Below are 25798 nucleotides of genomic sequence, written 5' to 3' on the forward strand. Positions count from 1 at the left end.
AAGGGATCGTACCCTTATTACAACAATTTGCAATCAAACTCTTTTCAAATATCTTTCAAAATTTATAGTAATTTTTTGTAAATTTGTATGTAGCATTAAATATAAAAAACCTTAAAAAAATATATATTCCAAAAATTCCAAAAAGAATCATGTAAGAAGATACAAAAACATATTCCAATAGTGACTAGCCATGGTTTATTTTGTATTAATTGATTACTTTCATTAGATAAACCACCATAAATTGCACTTTTGGGAAGCCCTAAGGTTGTACAAACCCCTTTGTTTTGTTTTACATTGTTGTGCTAACATCATTTCCAAGTGTTTTAAGACTTACTATAGGTTTTGTAAATTATTTATAGCAATTAGAGGCAAACCCTTGCCTTGGAATACATGAAACTCAAGCACAATCTTGTTGTATCATGTATAGTTGATCTAAAGAGATTTTCATTTGACTATTCATTTCTCTTAGATCATACATTGGTTGACCAAAACAATTTGTAGGTCTAATCACTCATTTGGGCTAAGTCAATTTTCAGGCCTCACAGTTAAGGGCCATTTTTTGAGTAATTAACTTGAAAATTGAATATATTTTCAACTACTCATCCAAATTTGGTACTCTTACGCTTATTGGAAAGGATTTTCATAGTACTAACACGTGTAACCAAGTCCCTTGAGTTTTAGGTCCACCAAGTACTAGTTTTGAGCCCTTGAAGTGGTCATCTACTTGTTGTCCTGGTGCAATCTTTAAAATTACACAAATTATAGCTTTGAAAAGCAAGCCTATCTCCTTCTTACAACCACGTAAAATAGGCATAACATTTCCAAATCATTTCCTATTGTGGTAAGAAGTCTCTATATTCAATTTGTTGTCCTTTTCAACCTTATCTTATTGATCCATTGAGTATTTTCTTTGTTGGTATGCAATATAATTCTGTTGTTACATCATTTACTAGATAATATTTTGTTATTTAATTAACTCCTACCTCTTCCATATACCTGTACTTAGGCACTAGTCTACTTATACTTTTGGTTGAATGTGTATTTGTAGGGATATCACCCATGGTGTTTCATAAGAGTTAACCTAGAGCTAGAGGAATACGTTGAGATGATAATGGGTGTGTTCCTAATAATTATTAGCATTTAGCAGGCTTGGTTGAATGTTGTCAGCCCTGTTAGTTTGAGCAGTAATCGTTGGCACTTGGTGTATATTCAAGAATTGCCCCATCTAGAATACCCATGTTATAGGATCTCTCCCATCAAAATTCCTCATATCGACCTTTGGAATTAAGTAGTTCCTTGGTCCTAGTTTGAACCCTCAATGATCTAAATCTTGGAGTGATCAATAATGATGATTCTAGGATTCGTTTGTTGTGTTAGCCAAATGTGTTAAAAGCTTCTCCATATATGATTGGGGTTCATTGATTTTGTTCTTATTTTCATGATTTCCTTAGGTCACAATATCATTTTTAGGGAACCTCACATCGAGGGTATGCAAAAGCATATCTTTCATGAAATTTGTAATTATTCCATTGTTTGATCCATCACCTTTTCCATTTTATCTTCATCTTCCATTAATGATCTATCAAATTTTCCATTTTATCTTCAATTTCCCATTTTAAATCTTTCTTTCAAATGTGTTAAATCAACCATTCTCAAGACATTATTACTCATGTCATTATTAATTCCTCAATTGGGATCTTTGGTGTCCTAAGTATTCACATTCTTTAGGAGTCATGGATGAGTTCTTTGGAATTTTAGTAGGTGTAGAGTTTTTTCCAATGTCTCTCGCCATGTGAGCCAAAAATAATATTTACTTAAAGTTATCCTCTATTTTCTCTTTAGCACACCTTTTGAAGCCCCTTGAACAAATCTTCCAATAATAAAAAGGCAAGTCCAATCTAACATGCCTTTTTAAAACCATGATTTGGAGAGAATTGTGTAGGCCAAGCTTGCACCCTATATAGCTGTAAAAAAATTTAACCTCCGAGTTTGACATTTTGGTCCATGGGAGCTTGAGATGTCTTCTCTACAATGCCACTTGCTTGACTAAATTTAAATTTGCCAAGAAAAATTTATGGTAACTTCTCCAATACTTGCTAATTTTGGCTCTTTCAATGAAGCAAACTTGTACGCACTTCTTTGTGTCCAATTTTTTAAAACTACTAAAATTTTGGCCTAAAATACTATGTTCCATACTCTATTTAACAGAGCTAGTGGCACTTAATTTGGATCTTCCAAGGATCAAATATCATTGTTTTATCCAAAACTCCTGTATGAAACTAGTTTTAAAAATAATAAAAAAATGTAACTTTTATAGCATGTAACTTGAAAATTATAGTGAACCAGAGTCTAAACGTTTTATTATAAGTGCTTCACTATGTCTTCTTAGGTTCCCAAAATTTTCACTATTTAAAATTCTCACAAAAAAAATATCTTGCATAACCATTGAACTTAGTAATGTCGGAGGGAAGCTTGGTGGATATGTGGTTGATCAAGTAGGATCATGCTGGATAGGATCATCAATATTTAGATTAGCCATATATGGGAGGCTTTGATTTTGGTTAGCTCCAATGATTGTGGAATAATTGATGAGGTAGCTAAAATAACATTTGGTGTGGATGGGATCACCAAGGATCATCAATAATTAGATTAGCCATATATGGGAGGCTTTGATTTTGGTTAGCTCCAATGATTATGGAATAATTGATGAGGTAGCTAAAATAGCATTTGGTATGGATGGAATCACCGAGGACAATCTTGATGTGGATGGACATGAACGAGGACTAGAAGGCAACCTAACACAATGTGCAAAAGAACGAAAAGAATAGAAACCTCAGTAGAAAATGGGTGGAGGCCTTGAATCTTAAAGAACTCTCAGGGAACCTAGCGTTCACCACATTTCCTATCTATTAAATCTGTATAAATGGTGAAGTGATAGGTCAAAAGACCAATGTAATGCAAAACAATATACTCCAAGGAAAATGTGTCAAGAGTGAAATTGTGTGTCAAGTGGTGCAAAAAATGTGTTCTAAGTGTGTTTGAATAAAGCACAAAAATGTAAAGCTTTGATGTAAACGATAATATTGAGTTGGACATATGAAAGTCGATGATTATTTCCATTATTTATTAACAACATATTTGTTATTATTATATTGTTAAATAATATTATATAGAGTTTGAGTGGGCCTAATGGTTAAGAGTTGTTGGATATTGGATAAACCAACACTCCTCATGTGTTTCGCAACATGGACTCACCACCTCTCATGGATCCTTATATTTGGTGATGTGATCATTGGCTAACACCTATGGGTTTTGGTCTAATAGCAATCGTGATTCCCAACAAGTAGTATCAAAGTGTAGGTCACGAGTTCGATACACACTCGGCTCACCTTGGGGGGGAGATTGTTGGACATTGGATAAACCAACGCTCCCCGTGTGTTTCGCGACTTGGACTAACCGTCTCTCATGGATCCTTATCTCTGGCGATGTGATTGTTGACTAACACTTGCGGGTTTTGGTCTAATGACAATCATGATCCCAACAAGAGCATGTGTTTCCTCCTAGGAGGTCATATACAGTGTTTATATACTAGTTAATTTATATTAATAATAAGAAATAATAATCTATTTTAAGGTCACCAGGAATGATTTGACTACTAAAGTATACAAGAATGTACATAGGGTTAGGTATGCTACTTTGCTCTAGATTTGAACTTGTAACCTATTACAAGGAAGTGCGTGTTTTTAATTCCTATCAAAATTTCACTTCAATACTAGCTTTTTTTACATTCACATCACTATTTTAGTGCGCACTTTTTGACATTCTTATCATTATTTCTTATTATAAATAAATTCAATCACATTGTATCTATCACCTTTGCTATACTAAGAAGGTGGAAGATGAAAAACACTTTCCCTTAGATTGCGCTCTCATTTCCACAACATTTGTCACACTTCCAATCTTCTTGTAATTATAGTGATCTTGGAGTGCTTATTTCCCTTCTTTTCTATCATACAAATAAAAGTTTAAAGAGTCACAATTAATTTCTTACTTAAGGTCTCATAAACAGCATTGATCTTAGTGGAGAGTAGTAGACATTTATATAATAATAAAATAAGATCAACTTTTTTCTCTTTAATATTTTATTAATTATATTATATTATAAATTTGTTATATTTTACTTTGTAATTTATTATATTATATTAAAAAAAAAAATTCACTAAAATTTTATTATATTATAATATTATGATTATATTATAAATTATTACCAATCTAGATTCATCTTAACTCTAGATCTACCTAGGGTTGAGTGTGATCAAATATCTTTTTACTTTAAAAGAGATTTGCATTTCTGGTTTAATTATTAATTTTATGTTTTTTATTTTATTTTGACCCAGTGAAAATGTTAAACAATACATTACAACATCTCTACAATATTGGTTTAGAGATATTTTCATTTTTTTTTCATTTTGTTTACCCAATCAAAATGTTAAACATGACATTACAACATCTTTATTATATTGAACGCTTAAATACAATTATTATCATTAGTATATATTATTTCTTCTATTTTTATATTAATAATTATTTATTTTCTAATATTTAGTATAAAAATTTAAACTATTCATTATTATTTTTTATTTTTATTTTATAACTTGAAATTAATTTAATTTATATAGCGAAATAATGTGATGTGCATAGTTTTGATATGGTAAATAATAATAAAAATAAAAATTATTCTAATAATGAATTTTTTTATAAAAATTATAATATAATTAGTAAAAATAAGTATAATTAAATAGAAAAACAATGTGAAAATTATATATGCCATGGATATATGGACCACATACTAAGATTAAAGACTTTCATTATAATATTGTGATTATATTATAAATTATTATTATATTTTTATATTATTAGTAATTTTTTATTTTTTAATATTTATTATTTATGTATAAGAATTTAAATTTCTTTTTCTTATTTTTTACTTTATTTTGTAATTTGATATTATTCTAGTTTATATATTCATGTAATGCGGTATACATAGTTTTGATGTAATATATATAGTTAATTAGTTTTATTAGTTTATGACTTTTTTAGTAGGTATTTTTTTGAGAAAAAATGCTCCAACGATGGAAATGGATGGAAATGAATCAAAGTTGTTTTAAAAAAATTATAATATAGGTGGTAAAAGTGGGTATAATCATATGGAAAACATTGCAAAAGTTGTGACCTTGACAAGCCGCGGTGTGTGATGGATATTTTTCACAATAGGTTTAGAATTTGAACAAAAATTTGCATGTTCTTTATAGAAAAAAATTGGGATAATTATGCAAGCAGACAAAACCAGATAAATTAAGGTTTCATGCACAACAATAAGTTTTAGGTGGTTGCTAAAGAAACGACAAGTTAAAAGAGAGAGCTTACTAACTCATCAATGCATAAACTAATATACAATCAAGGGTGAGATCTGGGATCATACTCTCTAGTGGAATAGGTAATTTACCATGAATAATTTTGTTAGTGTTGTAATTACCTAAATTATTTAACATGTAAAATAATAATAATAAACTAGTTATCAAATAAAACAAGTAAAACATTAAAAATAAGATATTAGAAATAAAAAGTCAAAATAAAGAAAGAATTAAAAAGGACAAATGAATCCAAGAGATGAGTTATTTATGATGAATGGATTCTAAATAAGAATGTGAAGAATAAACAAGTCGTCTCAAAGTAAAAATATCATTTGAAGTTATATTTTTTATTTAGATAGGTTGTTTTTCCTTTTAATAAAAGAATAGAGTAACTAGGCCATTTCGTAATTGCATGACAAGAATTGATTTAGATCACTACCATTATATGTCTATTTATCTACATACGCCTTTTTAATAGACAATAGCTAAGTTTAGAATTTGAACAAAAATTTGCATGTTCTTTATAGAAAAAAATTGGGATAATTATGCAAGTAGACAAAACCAAATAAATTAAGGTTTTAAGGGCAACAATAAGTTTTTGGTGGTTGCTAAAGAAATGACAAGTTAAAGAGAGAGCTTACTAACTCATCAATGCATAAACTAATATACAATCAAGGGTGAGATTTGGGATCATACTCTCCAGTGGAATAGCTAATTTACCATTATATCTCTATTTATCTACATACACCTTTTTAATAGACAATAGCTAAGTTTAGAATTTGAACAAAAATTTGCATGTTCTTTATAGAAAAAAATTGGGATAATTATGCAAGTAGACAAAACCAAATAAATTAAGGTTTTAAGCACAACAATAAGTTTTTGGTGGTTGCTAAAGAAATGACAAGTTAAAGAGAGAGCTTACTAACTCATCAATGCATAAACTAATATACAATCAAGGGTGAGATTTGGGATCATACTCTCCAATGAAATAGCTAATTTACCATGAATAATTTTGTTAGTGTTATAATTACCTAAATTATTTAACATGTAAAATAATAATAATAAACTAGTTATCAAATAAAACAGGGAAAACATTAAAAATAAGATATTAGAAAAAAAAGTCAAAATAAAGAAAAAATTAAAAATGACAAATGAATCAAAGAGATGAGTTATTTATGATGAATGGATTCTAAATAATAATGTGAAGAATAGAAAAGTCCTCTCAAAGTAAAAATATCATTTGAAGTTTTGTTCTTTATTTAGATAGGTTGTTTTTTCTTTTAATAAAAGAATAGAATAACTAGGCCATTTCTTAGTTGCATGACAAGAATTGATTCAGATCACTACCATTATATCTCTATTTATCTACATACACCTTTTTAATAGACAGCTATTTTTTTTATCAATAATAAAAATGAAAAAATAAATATTTGATTCAAATATATTGCTTCTCTTTAAAAATATTAACTGTAAATAGAGCAGATGCATTTTCCGTTTATGGATTAAATTATCCTAATGCGAAAACTTTGAATGACAAACATTTGGTATCAATTTTCACATTGCAGTACTGCCGTTAAAGTTACATATAAAGAAACTGTAAATCTGCAAATTTTGTCCCCTGTACTGTGTACATAAATTAAGTAAAAAATGGTGATCCTGAATTGGTCTCTTTCGTATAAGTTTATATTCTGGCACAATAAAAGTTCAAATTCTTGTCTGTAAAGTTGTTGGCAGGGTTTCAACACGTTTTGTCTACATGTATAACTTCAATTATATTTTATATTTTAAGTTAGGTTTGCATATTTCCTATGACACGTGTATATAGTGACCATTTGGATGAGAGATTGAAAGAATAATATAATAGTTTTGTGAAAACACAAGTTTAATAAATGTTGTAGTTATTTGTTATAAATTTTGGAAAAAAAAAATTGAAATATTTTTGTTTTTATGAAAATATAAGTTTAATAAATGTTGTAGTTATTTGTTATAAGTTTTGGAGTTTTTTGGAATATTTTTATTTGATTTTGTTTAAAATATGGTAAGAATTTATTTTAATTAAGAGTAGTATAAAGGGGTAACATTTTTGCTTAGAAAATAGTGGAAATTTTGATAAAATTTTGTAGTATTAAGCTTTAAGATTTTGATTGCATAGAGTTTTTGATGATGCTGAATCTATTTCCACTATAAAAAAACAATACAAACACTCTGATGCCAAAAAAAAAATCTACATTGCAGTGAAAAATAACTTTATGAACAAAATTGAACACATTTTAGTTGTAAGTTTAAATTGTGAACTCTCTACAATTAAAGTGCCTTAATATTTTTCAAGATATTAAATTTGAACTGTGAACTCTTTATAATTAGAGTGCCTTAGGGTTTTTTGAATGTTAAATTCTCAAAAACTCATATTATTTAAAAGAATTCCAGTTAATAACTCTAAAACATATCATAATTAAACAAACCTTAGTATATTAATATTAAAATGACCCTAAAATACTACATTAATGTATTTTACTTCCAATACTTCAAATCAGAATGAACATTGGTTACATGCCTCAATTGAACACAATAGATACAACAATTCATAGCTTTTCCAGTCATGGAATCGGTGGAGTTATGGTTTGTCTGTTTGACCAACGGACCAAAATAATAACCTCCAAGACTACTGATTAGTTTACCTGAGAATCGAATGATGTAGGGTTCGAAGTTGTTTACATGATATTAAATATTGTTCAATTTAGTTTACCTAGAAATTGAATGATGTAGTGTTCGAAGCTGTTTACATGATATTAAATATTATTCATTGTAGTTTACCTAAGAATCGAATGATATAGGTTCGAAGTTGTTTACGTGATATTAAATATTATTCACTATAGTTAACCTGGGAATTGAATGATGTAGTGTTTGAAGCTTTACCTAACATTGAAGTATTATTTAATTGCTAACTATGATATGTTTTTTTTGTCTTTTTCAGGTACTTCTTCTAATCAATTTTATTGTAAGTTTGATTCTAATCAATTTTATTCTATGTTTGATACCAGTTGTGATGTGATCTAATCTACAGAATTCAAGTACCTCCCCCTACATCAAAAATTTGTGAGAAAATAATCATTATATTTTCTTTCAACTATTTTTTTTTTTTAAATCATACTTTTACGAGTAAAATAATCATAATGTATTCTTAAAATTCTTTTGGAGACTAGGATAACACTTTCATTATAGTTATATGGTCTGGTTCAGAATTCTGTTTTTTAACGATTAACCATTGTGTTATTGCTATCCATATAGCATGGTAGATTATCCTATGTTATTTCTTTCTCTACATACTTGGATGGAGAACAATTTGATGTGTTTACATGGCATGAGCAGTGGAGTGGACTTTATTGTAGATTGATTTAGAGTTAGAATAGCATATTTAACATATTATATTAATATAGAATATATTTTGATATTTAAAACTAATTAATTATAGATATTTATATATTTAAAGATTAGTTGGTTGATTTTGTTTTGAGGACTTTGTCTCTTTAGGGAAAGAATGGTAAGGAAAATAACTAAATTAAGTCAAAATAAATAGTGTCACTTTGATCTAGGCTTCTTCTACATGCACTAACGTTGAGTCAAAAAAGAAGTGTGAATAAATGTAGCAAGTCGATTATGGCATTGTGGATAGATGTTAAAGTTGCATCTAGTTATCAGTTATAGGGAGAACTTATAAATGGACATTATGATGAGGCCATCAAATATGAAATAATATATAGTCACATGAAACAATAACCTTACCTAGGTAACATAAGGTAGTAAAGAAGACATTGACTATTCAAAGAGGAAGTGGTTATCAAAAAGCATTGGTACCTTGATGAGAATAGGGCACTCATAGTATTTCTCTAGCCTAGGGATGTTAAATAATATTGATGCATTAAATGTAATAATTGGTATTCATTGTTTATATGGGCTAATGAACTTGAGGAATCTCATGATGTTTGTCACTATACATGTGATATGTGTTGAGATGTTTAATGAGGCATGCAACAAAGGAATCAAGCCTATGTTTTATGGTACTTTGATAATGATGATACGTTTGACATGTGATACTACTATATCCTTGACAAAGATACGTTGATATTATGATAGTGTTTCATGATATGATGTCATGCAAAATTGCATACATTTTTTTTATGATGAGATGCCTTACTATTTAGGATGTTTTTTTAGCATGATGATATGTGAAAGTTAGCATACGAGTTATTTTTTGTGAAATTATGTTATAAGTAGGGCTAATGCCTTGATTGCATGTTGAGGTGGTGATAGATAGGTAAGCTTATTTGATGATCTCATGGGAGCCTGTACCTATGAGGGAGAATACCCATAAGTAACATCTTATGGGATGAGGACAACTCAATCTACTAGTTATGCTAGTATTTCTTATTCCTTGGAGTTGTGATGCTAAGTCTCGAAAGGATGGAGAGAGTTGTGTGTGGGACATAGATGCTTAGATACATGATGTCTCAAGTAATTTTCTTGGTGAAAAATGCCTGCATTCATGATAGATGCCGATCTAGCTGACAAATGTCTACCTTGGTGGCAAATGCTTGTTTTGGTGACAAATGCCTACCCTAGTGGCAAATGATTGTCTTGGTGACAAATGCTTACCTTGGTGGCAAATGCATAGGGTATGTGGTGTACCAGACTAGATGCCTACCTTGGGGCAAATGAGATGCTTAGTGTACATGATGTACCAAACTATGTTCCTTCCTTGGCGACAGATGCTTGGGTTACATCATGTACAAGACTAGTTGCCTCAATTGGGAGCAGATGCCTAGGCACGTGATGTACAATACTAGATGAATGTCATGGTGGTAGACCCCTGGGGTACATGATGTACGAAATTGGATGCTTGCCTTGGTGACATAAGCTGGCCTTGGTAACATATGTTGGTTTTGGTGGCAAATGCTTGGGTATGTGATGCACCAAATGCCTATCTTGGTGACAGATGCCTGCCTTGGTGGTAGATCCTTGTCTTGGCGACAGATGCCTGCCTTGGTGACAGATGCCTGCCTTGGTGACAAATGTGTGTTTTGGTGGCAAATGCTTGTCCTAGTGATAGATGCCTACCTTGGTGGCAGATGCATAGGTACATGATGCACTAAATGCCTATATTGTTGACAGATGCATGCCTTGGTGGCAAATCCTGTGTACGTGATATACCAGACTAGATATGGCAAAATGAATAAATAGGTTCATGGTTAAATTTAACTTTGGGAACAAAGTTCCTTGAAGGGGGGAGTATATAATGCTCCAAACTATTTAATAAGTAAAATAATAATAATAAACTAGTTATGTAATAAAAAGGGAAAAACACTAAAAACAAGACATGGGAAAGAAAATTCAAGATAAAGAAAGAATTAGAAATGACAAATGGATCCTAGAGATCAAGTTATTTAAGGTGGATGGATTATTCTCCTTGCAAGTAAGTTTTATCACACCTTGTTCTTGTGGATTTTGGAGAAAATAGATATTCTTTATTTATCAACTATTTTTATGAATTTATATGTATATGTTTATGGTTGAAGAGCAGGACATTTACAAATGTACCAAACAATGCTTACTTGGTTGGAAAATTGAGAACATAGGAAAAATGAAAGGACTACAAGCTTTGAAGCACATTCTTATCCTAGGACATAAATGCAAATAATAAAAAGCATTCAAAATAAAAATCTAACTATTGTTGAATATTTTCAAAGCTATCAATATGGTGAAAGCAACAATGATTTTATTATACCGATGGAAAAGTGATAAAAATTTACAAATACATCTAAAGAGAGTTGTTGTAGTAAGTGGGCTACAAGCTCTCCACGGGAGGGTCCTTTTCCTCCTTTTGTACTAATCTTTAACACAATAGTGATGGAAGCAAACTCTCTTATGGTTGGCCACAAGCTAATAACAAGATGCATAAGCCATAATGAGAAATGTGAAATAGGAATTTTAATGCTATCCTTAGCTCTCTATTGGCATTTCAACGATATAACTTTACTTTATTTTCTTGGATATGAAATGTGTCCCTATGACCGCTTTGGTGAATAGTAAAATCCCAATTTAGAAGTAGTTTGCATGTGAAATCTCCTCGTGTATTAATTAGAGTCCATAAGATTAGTAGGCATTATGTAGATTAAATGATTGGAATTGATGAAAATGTGGATTCAAAACAAGCTCACACATATCCACAACACCAGTTAAACAAGCATGCATGCATTTGCAAGTTAGCCCTTTCTGGATTTATAAAGGTTGTGTAGTTTTTGAAATATTTACCATGTGACTTGCATAAAAGATAAACAACAAAAAATTTGCTTGATCTTTAAATTGTTGTGGATATTCCATTGGATATTTTGTCACAGCAAATCTGATAAATTTATACTTAAAATATGAAATCTATACTATGAGGGTTATTTTCCTTAGACTTTTGGATTTATAAGTTGTTTTTTTATGCAAGTAATATAGAAAACGTAGAAATAACAAACAAAAATACAATCACTCACAAGGCTACTCTACTTTCTCTTTCTCTGAATAGAAATGGATGCAAGTACAAAGAAGTGACAGATGTGGCCTATGGGTTGCGATAGTGCACAAACTCTCTATTTTCTCTCTTCTTATCCACTCTCGATGACTCTACTCCTCTGTGTAACAAAATTTGCTCGAATTGAATGGAACCCCTTTTCATCCTAGTGTCTCGGTTATAACACAACTCGGTAGCCTACTAGTAGTTAAGTTTGACTCCTTCAACTCTTAACTAGTGCTACAATATCAACTCTTCTAAAGTCTTCTTCATCATGATCATGTGGTTGGCCCCTTTTCCATGAAAAATGGGGGTTGACATGGCATCCTTTCGAATCACAGTGGTCAAAATAGGAAGGACAACTTCCAGGTGGTGTAATTTTGGCATACACACTCTGATTGAGGCAATTCTCGCCCCATTGGAAATGTATTTGTGTGTAGAATAGTGCTAGGGAGTGCTACACTTAGGAGGCAAAGTTTTACGCTCCAAAAAACATCACTTTGTGCCTCAAACTGCTTCCCAAAGGTTCCAAACCTCAATTTGCCAAACTGTGACCCACCAGTCAAAATGGTCCTATAAGTGATTCCTCCACTTTTCCCACTCTAAAAGCATTAAGATAGATGAAAAATAATATAATGATCCAATCCAAATCATACCTCTCCATTTTTGGAGGCTTTTGGTCCATTGAATTTCTTGATCTCTATGTTTAAATTGCTAACCATTTCCTCTTACCACAAGGATCAATACCATATATGTTTCACTATAACAAGGTTTACCATAGGCTCGAACCAAAACCCTTAACCACAAAGGTGTTGCCTTGAAGCCAAACTAATATAATACTAAATGTTGGTTTTAACCTTGTAAAGTTAATTGCTACAAACATATTCTTTGTAAAAATAGAAAGTATGCAATCACACACACACTCACTCATATTTAGCATACAGATTTTACCCTAGAAACCCAAATTGGAAAAAAAATAGTATATTATATATTTATAATGTTACAATACAATATGTATTTCCTATGGCATCCATAAACCCTGAATATATTAACTCTAAATTATAATAAAACCATAGTTCCTTAAACATAATTACATTACCATGGACCACAATAATTTATGTGTCATAAAACTACTAAAGGAGAAAATTATGTTCCAAAAATGGATGCAAAAAAAATTCCAATTTTTTCTATGGACTCTTTCCCCTTAATACCACCATGCTACACATTGTATACAAATCATGCATGATGCTAGTAGTGAAAAGAATATAACATATACCCAATTGTTGACGGTGTTGGATCCGCCAACATTCAGGGGATCTCCCCGGTATGAAGTCCCAACTAGACCTCACACCTTTTGGTGTAGGAGTCCCATCCGGTATGATGGCCTGGTTGCCATTATCTTAAAGATATGCCTTAGCTCTTGCTTTTCAGCACATGAGAGTGGTATACTTAGTCTTCAAACTGCAAGGTATGTGTGCTTGGTGAGTGCTTGGTGTAACTTGTGTCTAAGTTCCTTCACTGCAGAAGGGGAGGGTGAAAGTGAGTCTCAGGTCGAGAGGGAATAGTCCCAACTCAGGAAGAGACACACACAAAATAACAAGATCTGCAACTTCCGGCAGAGTAGTCCATACAGATGCGATAGTCACAAACACTAAGGTGAACAGATAGCACGTACAACACCCAGCAGAGTATTCCACACGAGTGCAACGGTCGTTATAACAAGTTTACAAGAATGAATCTGTCTCGTGTCCGACGAAGTAGTCCACACAGGCGAGCCAGCAATAGCAACTGATACAATACATTTCCAACAGTATATGCACTAAAACAACTAAAATAGTCAACTATCTTAGTATAAGTTAAAGCAACATGCATTACAAGCGTCCAAAGAATAGTCTTACAAATGAATACAATACATGTGTGAAAACATGTTGGCATGTGACAAGCTTCTGAATTAAGTGAAAGTTCTAAGACACATTCGTACACCATACATCACTAGCCCCAGTAGTGGAGCATTGGAGCCATTGCTTGCTCCTCAAAGAAAATATTACAGACTCTCAAGGCTATGTGGGAGGAGCCAAGGTGAAAAGTCCTTTGCATGTACAAATGAGGGGGTATATATAGCCAAGGGTGAAACTGACCCTTGTGACTCTTCGACTTCCCTCATGACTATTCGACTTACATGACTCTTCAACTTCATCCGTGGGTCTCTTGGACTTCCACGTTACATTACATTGATTACAACAAGTATGGCCCAAAGTAGTGATGTGGTCGAGACAACTCATGACATAACTCGACATGACACTGCTGACATGAACATGTTGACTGTGGTGTCTGTGTCGAATTGCTATGATGCTGGGTGATAAGTATGCTCTTAGTGTATCATATCTTCACCTCTGCATGACGAAGTGTGTGGGGTCTTTGATGGTCTTGGTATTCACTTGATGGTTCATGCATGTGTATATATCTCCTTCGCTTGCTACTTGGTATGCTTCGTGTGTTCGTCCAACCGCAAGAAAGTCTTCTAGCATGCGCTCCTTCTTCATCACGTTCATCGTCGTGCCATGTTCCATTCATGTACATGCTTCTGCAATCACTCATGACGAGACGACATCAAATCCAAAAATCTCCTAATCTACCATGATGCATTGTTTTCTGTGATCGGTCCGAGTGACTAGGAGGGAGGACAAGGTACTAAGACTGCACAGAGCACAACTCAGGCTAGGATGCGGGACTCCAGGGCACTGTTAGGAAAAACTACACAGAGGTCACTGGGAGGCTGCTTTGAGAAATTCGGGACAGCAGTGACATTTGCAGGAAATGGCTAAGCTAGGAGGAAAAACTGCACTATTTTTCCGGGGAGGCAATGCGGGCAACTGGAAGCACTGGCAATGAAAATTGTGCAGTTTTCCAAAGGAGGTCGGGGTCAGGTTGCGAGAGTTGCTGGTCAGAACTGTGCAATTCTGGGAGACAGTCAAGGCAGGACATGACTGCGCAGTTTCCGCGCTGAGTGGAGTATTGGGCAACAGGAGGACTATCAATGAAAATTATGCAGTTTTAAGCAGGAGAGCAAAGCAGGCCAACAGGGGGAATACCTGGAAAAATTGCGCAATTTCCCAAGACAGTGCAATGACAGGCAGTAGAGGTCAGTCCCTCATGACTGCGCAGTTTCTGCAGGTAGTGCAGGCAGGAAGGTTGGACAGCTATTGCGCAGTTTTGGGGATAAGTGCAGCCTTGGGTCACAGCTTAAGCTAGATCTTCCAGTTGACCAGAGGGAGGCTTGGTGGATGGTATTGCGGGAAGCAGAGACTGGAATGGCTTCTTGGACAACTTCTACATAGTTTTGGGAGACAATCAGCAGGCTCATTTCCAGAATTACGTAGTACAAGCTGCCCGGGAGGACAACCTCAAGATCTGCACAGTTCTGGGCAACAATGCAGGGTCATTGAGGGTTGAGACTGCGTAGTGCAGCTCAATGGAGGTCTGGTTGATGGAAGGTTGTCCGGTCGACAGATTTTCGGGAAAAATGGTTAAGTGTGTGAGCGAGCGAACTCGTGTATATATGACCTTGTGAACACACACTTAACATGACTCGATGACAAGACACCTCAAACCAACAAGACAACATGTGCTCAGTGCGATCGTCTAAAGGTGAGAGCGACAAGTGCGACACTTAAGATGGGTCATTGAACGATCGTGACGACACTTGCGCGACAGTGTCTACAACTTTGTGTGTGAGTACGATGGGTGTTTACATAGTCGAAACAACTCATGCACACAAAGACAAACCTTCGATATCACCATAACAAGGTCGCAAGCATGACATAGCAATCAGCATGCCAAAGACGACAGTTGGTCAAACAAGTGAAAAGGAAGCAAGACATGTAGAGGAAACGCATGAAATGACTTTTGTGTTTGCACACATGCATGTTACTGAAGACATGATGATATGACAATGACAAGCAGTCCTGTAAAATAAACTAATAGATGTACTTTGAAAGGTGTTCTTTACTTACCATACTTACCCTCAAGATGATCATGCATCTGACGAAGTTTGCATGTGGTCCTAATCTTTTTCCATCACTTAGTCTCTTGGTCCTTCTCCTCAACTCCTTGGGAGTGATCTTAGATTGTCACCTTTTCTTGTAGTCACTGAAAGATAGATCAGCACAGTTTCAGCGGGTAGTGACTACTGCCGAAATGAGCCCCATCTATGCAGTTTCTACATGCAAGACAAACTGGACAACTTGGACAACACTGCGTAGTTTTGAGACACAAGACACCGTTGTGGGATGGGGTCCTGGGAGGACACCTCTACGCAGTTTTTGAGTGCAGTGCAGCTTGGGCAGCTGAGAGGAAATATTGCACAGTTTCTGGATGCAAGTCATTGTTGCAGGATGGGTTCTAGGAGGACACATCTGCATAGTTTCAGGCTGCAAGGAAGACTGAGCGACTGAGGGACAATACTACGCAGTTTCTGATGACAGTGGGTTTCCGCTGGGGGAAGGACATTGGAGGAAACCACTGCGCAGTTTTGGATGCCAAGGGAGGTTGGGGTCTCTGCGCACTACGTAGTTCCAGCATGCAAGGGAAAAAGCTTGAGGGTTGCAGAAGCAAAGTGCACAGTTCTGGGAAGCTGGATGAGGCTAGGTTGCTCGGGAAATTGGCTAAGTGTGAGATCAGGGAACAGATGTAAACAGTGATAGGACTCGACTATGATCACACACGAACACTTAGTGATACAACGTAGACCATCCAGAATTTATAAAACATACTCTTCTTGATGCAACAACCTTCGCGACAAGAGTGCGTGAAGTGAGTGTGAAACATGTCTATGTAATGAAAACAACTCATACACACAAGATTTCCCTTGAAGCAAAACAACATTCCCTTTGCATGACAAACAATAATCCCTATGCCCAAAGATGACACATGTTGCATAAAGATGAGAACATGAACAACTCTTAAGATCAAGGAGGGGAGCTTGAGATCATCAGCTTACCAACAAGTAACAAAGGAACGATCGATCGCAGGATCCAAGTTAGTTTCAAAATTTGCATGCAAGCCAAAATTTTGGAGGGTGGTTGTAGCTGCTACAACACCAACAAAAATTATAACTTGTTTGAAATCATGGCCCTAACCAATGTTGTTGCAGGACAAAAATTAAAATCAACCCTCAAATTGAAAACTAGAGCTCCTAGAATCACCCATTTTTTACGGTCAAAAGTACAATTTGTTTGAAATTGTATCCTTAACAATCGATACCATTGCAATCAAAACCTTAAAACCATGGCCATAACAATCGATATAATTCCAACCAAAACCTTAAAATCAATGTCTAAATAGAAGAGAGATGCTACTAGTGGAAACTATTTTTGGGGGGGGGCCATAAAATTGCAACATTTTTGAAACCATGGCCAAAGAACTTGACATTGTTACAAAAGAAGAAGAAGAAGAAAATGCAACGAAAAAAAGAGGAGTATTGACACTATAGAAAAATGTCTTTAAAAAATAATAATATTAAAATAATTAATAAAGGAGAAAACGAAAAAAAGGTAATGCCTTCGTCACTAGTTTTTTTACCCTAAAGGAAAAATCATAATTTTCATTAAGAAAGTGATGAAAATTACATGCTACAGAGTCCATACATACTTTCGCAAGCACTGCTTTTCATATATCAATCTCGAGATCAAAAATATAAAAATTAGGACATATACATAATGTTTGTCGGATTAAAAACAACAGAAAACCATATGTTCAGGGTTCATCATCAACCACTGTGTATCAAAATCATTATAGATCTATTAACATGTAAGAACTGAACAAAACATATGGAAAGTTTGGGTGTTGCATGTCATATATCCTGCTAGAGAAATGTGTCAAAACTCGAGGGCTGCCTCCTCCTGGACCCCATCTATAAATAGCCTGTGGAAATACTCATAATGCTCACTATCAATTTGTTCGAATATCTGCTATACCCCAAATCTTGTTATGCACCCATCTTGGAAAGTTCATCAATTGATGTGTTCCTCTCCCTATAAATATGTTGACAATTAATATGATCAAAATTTCTTTTAATCAGCAAAGCCTCCTCCAAAATAGGCCCGAGTGTGTGCATGTGTCACAAATAGAATTTACATTAAACCAATTAACCACCACATGAGAGTCCTCAAAGACTTGTAGCTGTCATCATCCTTTTTCAACAACAAAAAGCAAGAGAAGTTGTAAACTCATAATTTCGGCATAGTTGTTTGAACCTTAACCCATACCAAATTTGTGTTTAATGGAATGATGATCAGAGAGGGAAAAAATGCCTCCCCCCGCCCCCCACACCTGTCACCTTGGGAAGAGCCATCAAAGAAATCCCACAGACAGACCTTGATATTTGCAACATCTTCAGGAATGAGATCATATATGGCTATGACCTGAGCAACAATATGATAAGAGAGAATGGCTTTTTCCTAGAAAATAACATGATTTATGCTAAGACATATGCCCCAACATATGATCGGAGGAAGGTTTCTAAGCTTAAATGGACTAACAACATGCCACCAATTATGCCAAGCGTCTGCAAAAGAGATAAACTACCACTCACAGTTGAATGAAAGATAAATACAGACATAATTACATATATGAGAGAAGATAAGACAATTAACAAAATGATGAACCATTAATAACTCGACAACTTTACAAAGATGGCACCAACTTGGGCCCGCAAAAGTTCTCTTTTTGAGTACTTCACTAGTGGTAGCTTTGTTATCAATTAAACACTAAAGGAAAAAATGAGCTTTATCTAGGCAATTAAGCTTCCAAATCAATTTCCAACATCATGAAGGGATTTCAAGATCATTATCTACTATAATAAAAATATATCCATCTTTGGGTGTATCTTCCCCCAAAGAGGAATGGAACCACTACAATTCATCCTCGTTATCATTTAACCTGGTATGGGAGATATTGATATTTGAGGTATAATTACGCTATCGTTGGTGCCATTCCTCCAAAAAAATTAATGCCTCGGGATTCATTCAACCTTGAGCCCATATGGAGGTGGATTTTGGATCTACCACATGATGGAGAGTTTTCATATCCTAAGCAACCAGAAAGTCTATCATTTCCTGGGGCAACTTATAATTATTCCCACATCCTATCCAAGGGTCATGCCCAACGCTAGGCCTCTTGCCAAACCCCACCTTCCAAACTAAACCCTGCTCAATGACAGAAAAAGATTCAATTACAACGTTCCAAATTATAGACACATTATGTCTACGTTGCCTTAGATTCGTAACCCTATCTTCCAGAGACTTGGGGAAGATATACTTCTTATCTTTTCCCATCTTACCCATGGGAATATTCTGCCTTCCTTGGATCCTAGCCAGAGAAATTTGAAATAACTTTTCTAAAACAAATTTAAAATCCCTTTGGGGATCCATGATAGGGACATCCAAAAGAACAAAATTGCCTCCAGAACTAACTTAATTAGCACCAGCCTGCCTGCATGTGACAACCATCTGAGACTCCATCCTTTTAGATGTTTCTCAATCTTAGAAAGTAACAAAATCTAGTTCGTTTTCCTGTAGCAGTTTGGCTTCAGGTGAAAGCCTAAGTACTTAAGACCTTTGTAAAAATTAAAAAATATATATGGAAAGAGAGCTTGAGCTTGAGTCAATCCATCTCTGGAACAACCAATATATGAGAGAGATGATTTTTTAACATTGACTTCCATCCCTGTCGCTCTTCCAAATAAGGAAAGGGCATTCCTAATAGTATTTGAATCTCACCTCAACCCATCACTAAACAAAAGAACAACATCGATGAAGAAGAGGTGAGTGAGGGTCATACCATCAACCATTAAAGCCCCTTTGAGGTCTCCCATTTGCTTTACATTGGTTATTAATTTGCATTAAAGCCAAGGTGTGTGTTAGCAACATTCTAACATAACTTTAGCTTGCCTTGTCATAGGCTTTATATAAATAAATTTTGAGAACCATACCTTTGAAATTTTTAGTCTTCAGGCTATGAAGACCCACCTGTGCAACCCTGATAGCTTCATGAATTTGCCTATCTTACAAAAATGCAAATTGCTCCTTTGAAATATTTTGAGAAAAAACTAGCTTCAAACACTTGGCAATAATCTTAGCTATGATCTTGTATATACTGTTACATAAAGAGATTGGCCTAAACTCATTTAAAGAGCTGGGATTGTCTGATTTAGGAATAAGGGCGACAAAAGTGGAATTGAAAACATCAAATGTTTCAATCTGCGACATTCCTCCACCACTTTCAACAGATCACCGCCTAACAACTCAAAGAAATTAGTAAAGAATTCAACCGGCCAAACGTTTGACCTGGGATCTTGTCCCTTTGGAAACCATGAAGCACCTTCCCAAGCTCCTCTGCTGAAATTGGTTCCATCAAAGACCTATTAATGCCTTCATCAACGAATCTGGGAAAGCACTGAGCTACATCAATAACTTTTTCTAAAGAATATTCTTGGGGGGCCTTGAATAGAGAACGAAAATGATTTATGCCCAACCTTTCCATACCTTGAAAATTAGACACCCTACCGCCCTCAGGAACATCCATATCCTAGATGGTATTAATTTCCCACTTACCTTTTGCGAATTTTTGAAAATTTGTACTTTTTTCCCTAACCTTCAACCAGATAGCCTGCTCTTCAATCTCCAATACTCTTCCCTTTCCTCCAAAATTTTATGCCTGGAAGCTTCCAGCTGGATGATATGATGTTTTGATTCAATTGACTGGTAACCCCTACTATTTGGATCTTCTAGCACATCCAATTCTTGATTGATTTTTTGGAGAGCTTCCTCATCCTTACGAGATTTTTCCTTTTCCTGGACCATTTTCGCCCTCTTCGACATATTTAGGCTATCAACAAATTGAGAGGAAATCAAACCCATCCCATCCTGATCATAGTGACACCAATGTTCCTAGACCAGAGCTCTGGATGCCTCGTTTTTCAGCCAACCAAAATTAAACTTAAAATGAGCCTTAGGATTTCTAATGGTCCCCTTAAGTTCAAGATAAATAGGGTGATGATCATAGCATCCCCCAATGCCCACCCATTGGTGAAAGAGGGGGGAATTTTTCCAACATCACTGATTTCATAAGGAAATGATCAATCCTACGGGAAACCATAACATCCCCTACTCACCTATTTTGTCAAGTTGGCTTAATGGACGCCATATCAATATCAATGAGATTATGAGAGTTCATAAGATGAGCAAAAAAATTAGAGAGACGACTGGGGTGGGCATGTGCACCCCACATCTCAGTTCTTCCCATAGAGAAATTAAAGTCTCCCCCTAAGATCAAATTATCAGCACGCATGAGAATTGAGGCTAAAAAATTCTCCCAGAAGGACTGTCGATCAAGGCATGATCCATAGATATTGAAAATCCTAATCTCAAGACCAACTTCTTCCCCAAAAATATCAGCTCCAATAACTCCATGACAACCCTAATAATTTAAAATCATAATGGATCTTTGTTTACATCCTAGCGCCTACCCACCAGATATTCCCCTGACATCATTGGGAAAAAAGGACCAACTAGGAAATAACCCTTCCAATGTCTTCACGACATCCATAGTAGATCCTATCGTTTCTTGAATAAAAATGATATTTAAGGACTCTAACTGAACAAGTTGTTTTATGGCTAGACGTTTGGAAGGGCTAGCCAACCTTCTATAATTAAAGGATAAGAATCTCATTTTCAACTAGAGGCCAGGGTAGCTAATCTAAGAACCCGATCCAGAGAAAGCTACTTGTCGACCACAATATCTTGAATCGCCTGAACCTTGGCTTTGGATATTTGAGATTACCTCCCTCTTAATGGGGAAGAAGGACCTAGACCTCCAATTGGATCAAGAGGGAAGGGATGCTTGGACTTAGACCTAAGGAAGTATCGAGGACCCATATTAGAGGTCAACTAGGAATTGTCCAAAACAAAAATGGAGGGAGCGGGAGCGAGACAACATACAAGTTCATAAACTATAGGACTATATCTCCCAGACCCACTCAAAGGGAAAGGAACAGTCGAGAGTATATCCAATGAACCCATAACATTAAAATGATTCATAGAAGGGGGAGGAAGAGAAGGAGTACCCAACATGGAATATGCCCCTACTATCTCCTTTTTTGTAGAAGAGACGAGCACCTCCCTTTGATGAGATACATCTTCCATAGGCCCATTCTTCAACACAACACCCTGGAATTTTTTTTCCTTTTTGCCATCTTTACCCGAAGACCCTCCAGAACCCTTAGATTGATTATGATTATGTAGAAACCTACTTTTCTTACCAAAAAAAGGAATCAGACACTCCACCACATGACCCACTTCATGGCATTGATGACATCTAAATGAAACCCCTTCATAATCGAGCATTTTCCTTTGAATCAATCCCCTATAATGGATGTTTAGATTGGCCACCAATCCCTCTCTAGTATCCAAACTTACCAAAATATGTGCATAAGCCATTTTCCTCATCTCCTCAAAGGACGTGTCGAAATTCAAATATTCCCCCAGCTTACCACCGATAAGGCGAAACACATCCTTAGACCAAAGTTGCATCACCAACCCAGGAAGATGAACCCATACCGAGCCAACACTTAGCTGCTCCTTATCCGTATCAAATAGAGGAGACCATCGTTTGAGAAAGATTAACACAGATTCAATACACCAACATTTAGATAAAACCTAACTAGCATCCACCTCTAAATTGAATCTGAAATCAAACCAACCCTGAGACATGGATTGGACCCTTGGTAATGACTACTGACCCTTAACACATGATTCTGACGCCCAAACCTTTAACATTACCCCCGAGTAATTTCTTCCCTTGACTCTGCCAACTATCACTTTCCTTGTCGTGTCCATTATCTCATCCAATTGAACCTTTGCACTAAGAACCATATTTTCCTCAACCACCCTAACCTTTGTGCACTTAACCTTCTTTCCCAACTTATTGGAGCCAACCAACACCTCCTTACCAACTGTAGGATCCCTAACTGAGATGGGCTCATACAACTTGCTAACCCTCCCATTTTCCACCCCTTGCATTATATTATACTCAGGAGGAGCCGACGAAACCCCTACTTCAAACCTTAGCACCATCGGACCTCCAATATCACTTGAACCGATGAAACCACAAGAGGAGGCATTTAGTTCCAAAGAACTTTGAAATCTTCCCAAGGAAAAATGAGAGATGAGAATATAAATACCTCCCACAAAACCAACTACCGTTGACTTTTGAAACCTTATCCCTTCTACCTCATCAGCAGCAACTTCAAATCCCTTAGAAATATTTGATGCTAAACAACTGTCTGCAAATTGTAAAGCTTCCGCCGAAACCTCAGATACACCTGAAGGTCGACTTACCACTCCATCCTAGGGCTAACCATGTAGACCCTCCTGGAGATCTTCAGCATTGTCCGAAAAAATGACACCAGACTCGAATAAAACACTAATAGAATGAGGGCTCGAAAAAATTTGACTAGGTGGGATTACCTCTAGGGAAGGAAGTGAAGAAAATGTCCTTGATTCCGAGGAGCCAGATGTCATGTTCACCTCCATGCTTGAGATTGATGTCATATTCGCCTCCATTCTTGGATTTTGAGGTGTAGAATCCTACTAGATGGACACAAATTCCAAAGGGTCAGAGGAGTAGTCTACTTCTTCATCCATACCATACCTAAAACCCCTTAGGAATATACCCCTCAACCCTAGGCTTCAAACCACTAGCGATTCTCCATATAATTTGTGTAAACTGACACCTTCACCATAGCTCAGCCATCCACATTAACTCGAGATTCTGCCACAAGGTTAGGGTGAAAAATGTCGAGAAGAAAAAATGACCAAAAAACCTATAACACCAACAACTTCAAAAAGTCAGACTGTGAACAATGGATCCAAAAACAACATACTACCCACAAACATAAGCCTCGTTCCAGATGAGAAACTATACTAATGGCCATTGTGAATATAGGTTAACCCTAGCTGCCTCAACAAAAATAAATTGCTCAGATAATACTGAAAAGCCTGCACCTAAAGAAAAAACCCCAACAAAGGAGAAAAGAGTACTTCGCTCTCATGGATAGCGAAAGGACTCCTGAAGCTAGGGAGCCACAAGTTAGCACTTGGCTTCGCATGCCAACGCATCGTAGTATGCTCCAAGATAAAACAACCTGTAAAAACAAACAAATAAACCAAATTCTAAAAATCAAGATTTAAAAAAAAAATGACATGCGGTTGTTTTGGGAATCACATCCCTCCCTCCACCAAATGTCATTTTCATAATATCAACATCCCCCCACCCAAACAAAATGTTAACTTTCATGATGTTTTAATATATCTTTTAATGGATGGTGGGGGAAGTCCTTTTTGTTGTTTTTTTGCCTTTGATTATCTTTAAACTAGGTTTTGTTTTGTTTTTTTAGTACTAGTATTTTTCTTTTTGGGTGACATGTTGTAACCTATACAATAACCCCCCATTATTATATGAATTACTCAAAATAATGGGAACCGTGCTCAAATTTTATTTGTTTTGTTACTTTATTCACTTAAGCATTATTTTGATTTGTTTTATATTTGTCTATCGAAATGTTATTTAATCTTATATAATAGGCATTTTAAAGTTTTTCATTAATTTTCATAATTTGTTTCAATGGTTTTTCCTTGTTTATTTAATCCAGTTTGATTTCTAGATTCATTCATGTAGAATGCTCAAATTAATTAGGAGAAATGAGTTTTTAAAATTCCATGAAATGATATGCCAAACATGTTGTGGAACAACTTATATGACATTTATGTTTTTATTCTCCATCCTACACCAACAATCAATTGTTTTGGCTCTAACTTCTTTGTTTGATGACAGATTGATGTAATTCCAATTGGATACAAAAGTAAATTCATGTGTGTATATTTAATAGAAATAGGTTTTGAAAACAAAAATAAATGATTGGTCAAACATTCAAGTGAACTTACTAGGAAACAAAGTTTGAGGAGTGCAAATTTAGAATAAACAATTAGTATTTCAAGCATAACTTTCTTTTATGATATCAAAATGGAGCGATTCAAATTTTGTTTTAAACTAGATTCATAGAAGAATATGCCAAAGAAACATGTTTAAAAGAAATATCCATTTGTTCTACCAAAAATTGATTGTCCCAACTTTATTCTTGAATTTCCTATTTGACGTTGAGTAAGTGTTTTGACCATATCATTTTCACTTCATATCCAAGTTAAGAAATTAAAATTGTATTAGAAACCATATTTCAAGAGATATTTTATATAGAAACGGATTTTAAAATTATTCCCATATATTCTCTCAAAACAGGACTGTCACAATTGTGTTTTTAGTAATTTTATCAATCTGACATGCTACAAAGTTTTGATCAACAAGACATATCTCCCAAACTATAATTTGGATATACATTAATTTGTGTAGGAATATTATTTTAAATATACGATATCCACAAACCTTGATAATACGCAGAGAAAAAGGCAAAAACAACAACCAAATCTAGAATAAAAGAAGAATAAAACATAATAGTTGAAAATGAGGTAATGGGATCCTTGCATAACCATAGTGAGAGTCTGTGAAGTGCTTCATTACTTAAAATATGAATGAGAGGACTTGAGGTGTGAAATATGACCTTGAATTGTGTTTTAGGGGAATTTGTAAATGAACAATATTGCAAAAAGTTTGGTTTGATTTTTCAACTAGGTGTAGAGAATGTTTTTGAAGAGAGAATTAGATGTTTCTCCTATCATCACTTATATGATTGTGATTTGTAGTATACTAGCTAGGAACC

At 34.9% G+C, this 25798-nt stretch overlaps 1 protein-coding gene across 5 annotated transcripts in view; it reads left to right on the forward strand.

The window, feature by feature from the left end:
- The window catches only part of LOC149218463 (uncharacterized), a 277028-nt gene extending 268393 nt beyond the window's left edge, over nucleotides 1-8635 (forward strand). For all 5 annotated transcript variants that reach the window (XM_089384069.1, XM_089384067.1, XM_089384066.1 and 2 more), the window contains one exon: nucleotides 8389-8635. In XM_089384069.1, the coding sequence (XP_089240195.1) occupies nucleotides 8389-8471 (83 nt within the window). In that variant the 3' untranslated portion in view covers nucleotides 8472-8635. The remainder of the gene's footprint in view (nucleotides 1-8388) is intronic.
- The last annotated feature ends 17163 nt before the right edge of the window (nucleotides 8636-25798 follow it).

Source organism: Pinus tabuliformis, chromosome Q, assembly GCF_031772625.1.
Source record: "Pinus tabuliformis cultivar Carrire ecotype Pingquan chromosome Q, CPIR1, whole genome shotgun sequence".
NCBI lineage: Eukaryota > Viridiplantae > Streptophyta > Pinopsida > Pinales > Pinaceae > Pinus > Pinus tabuliformis.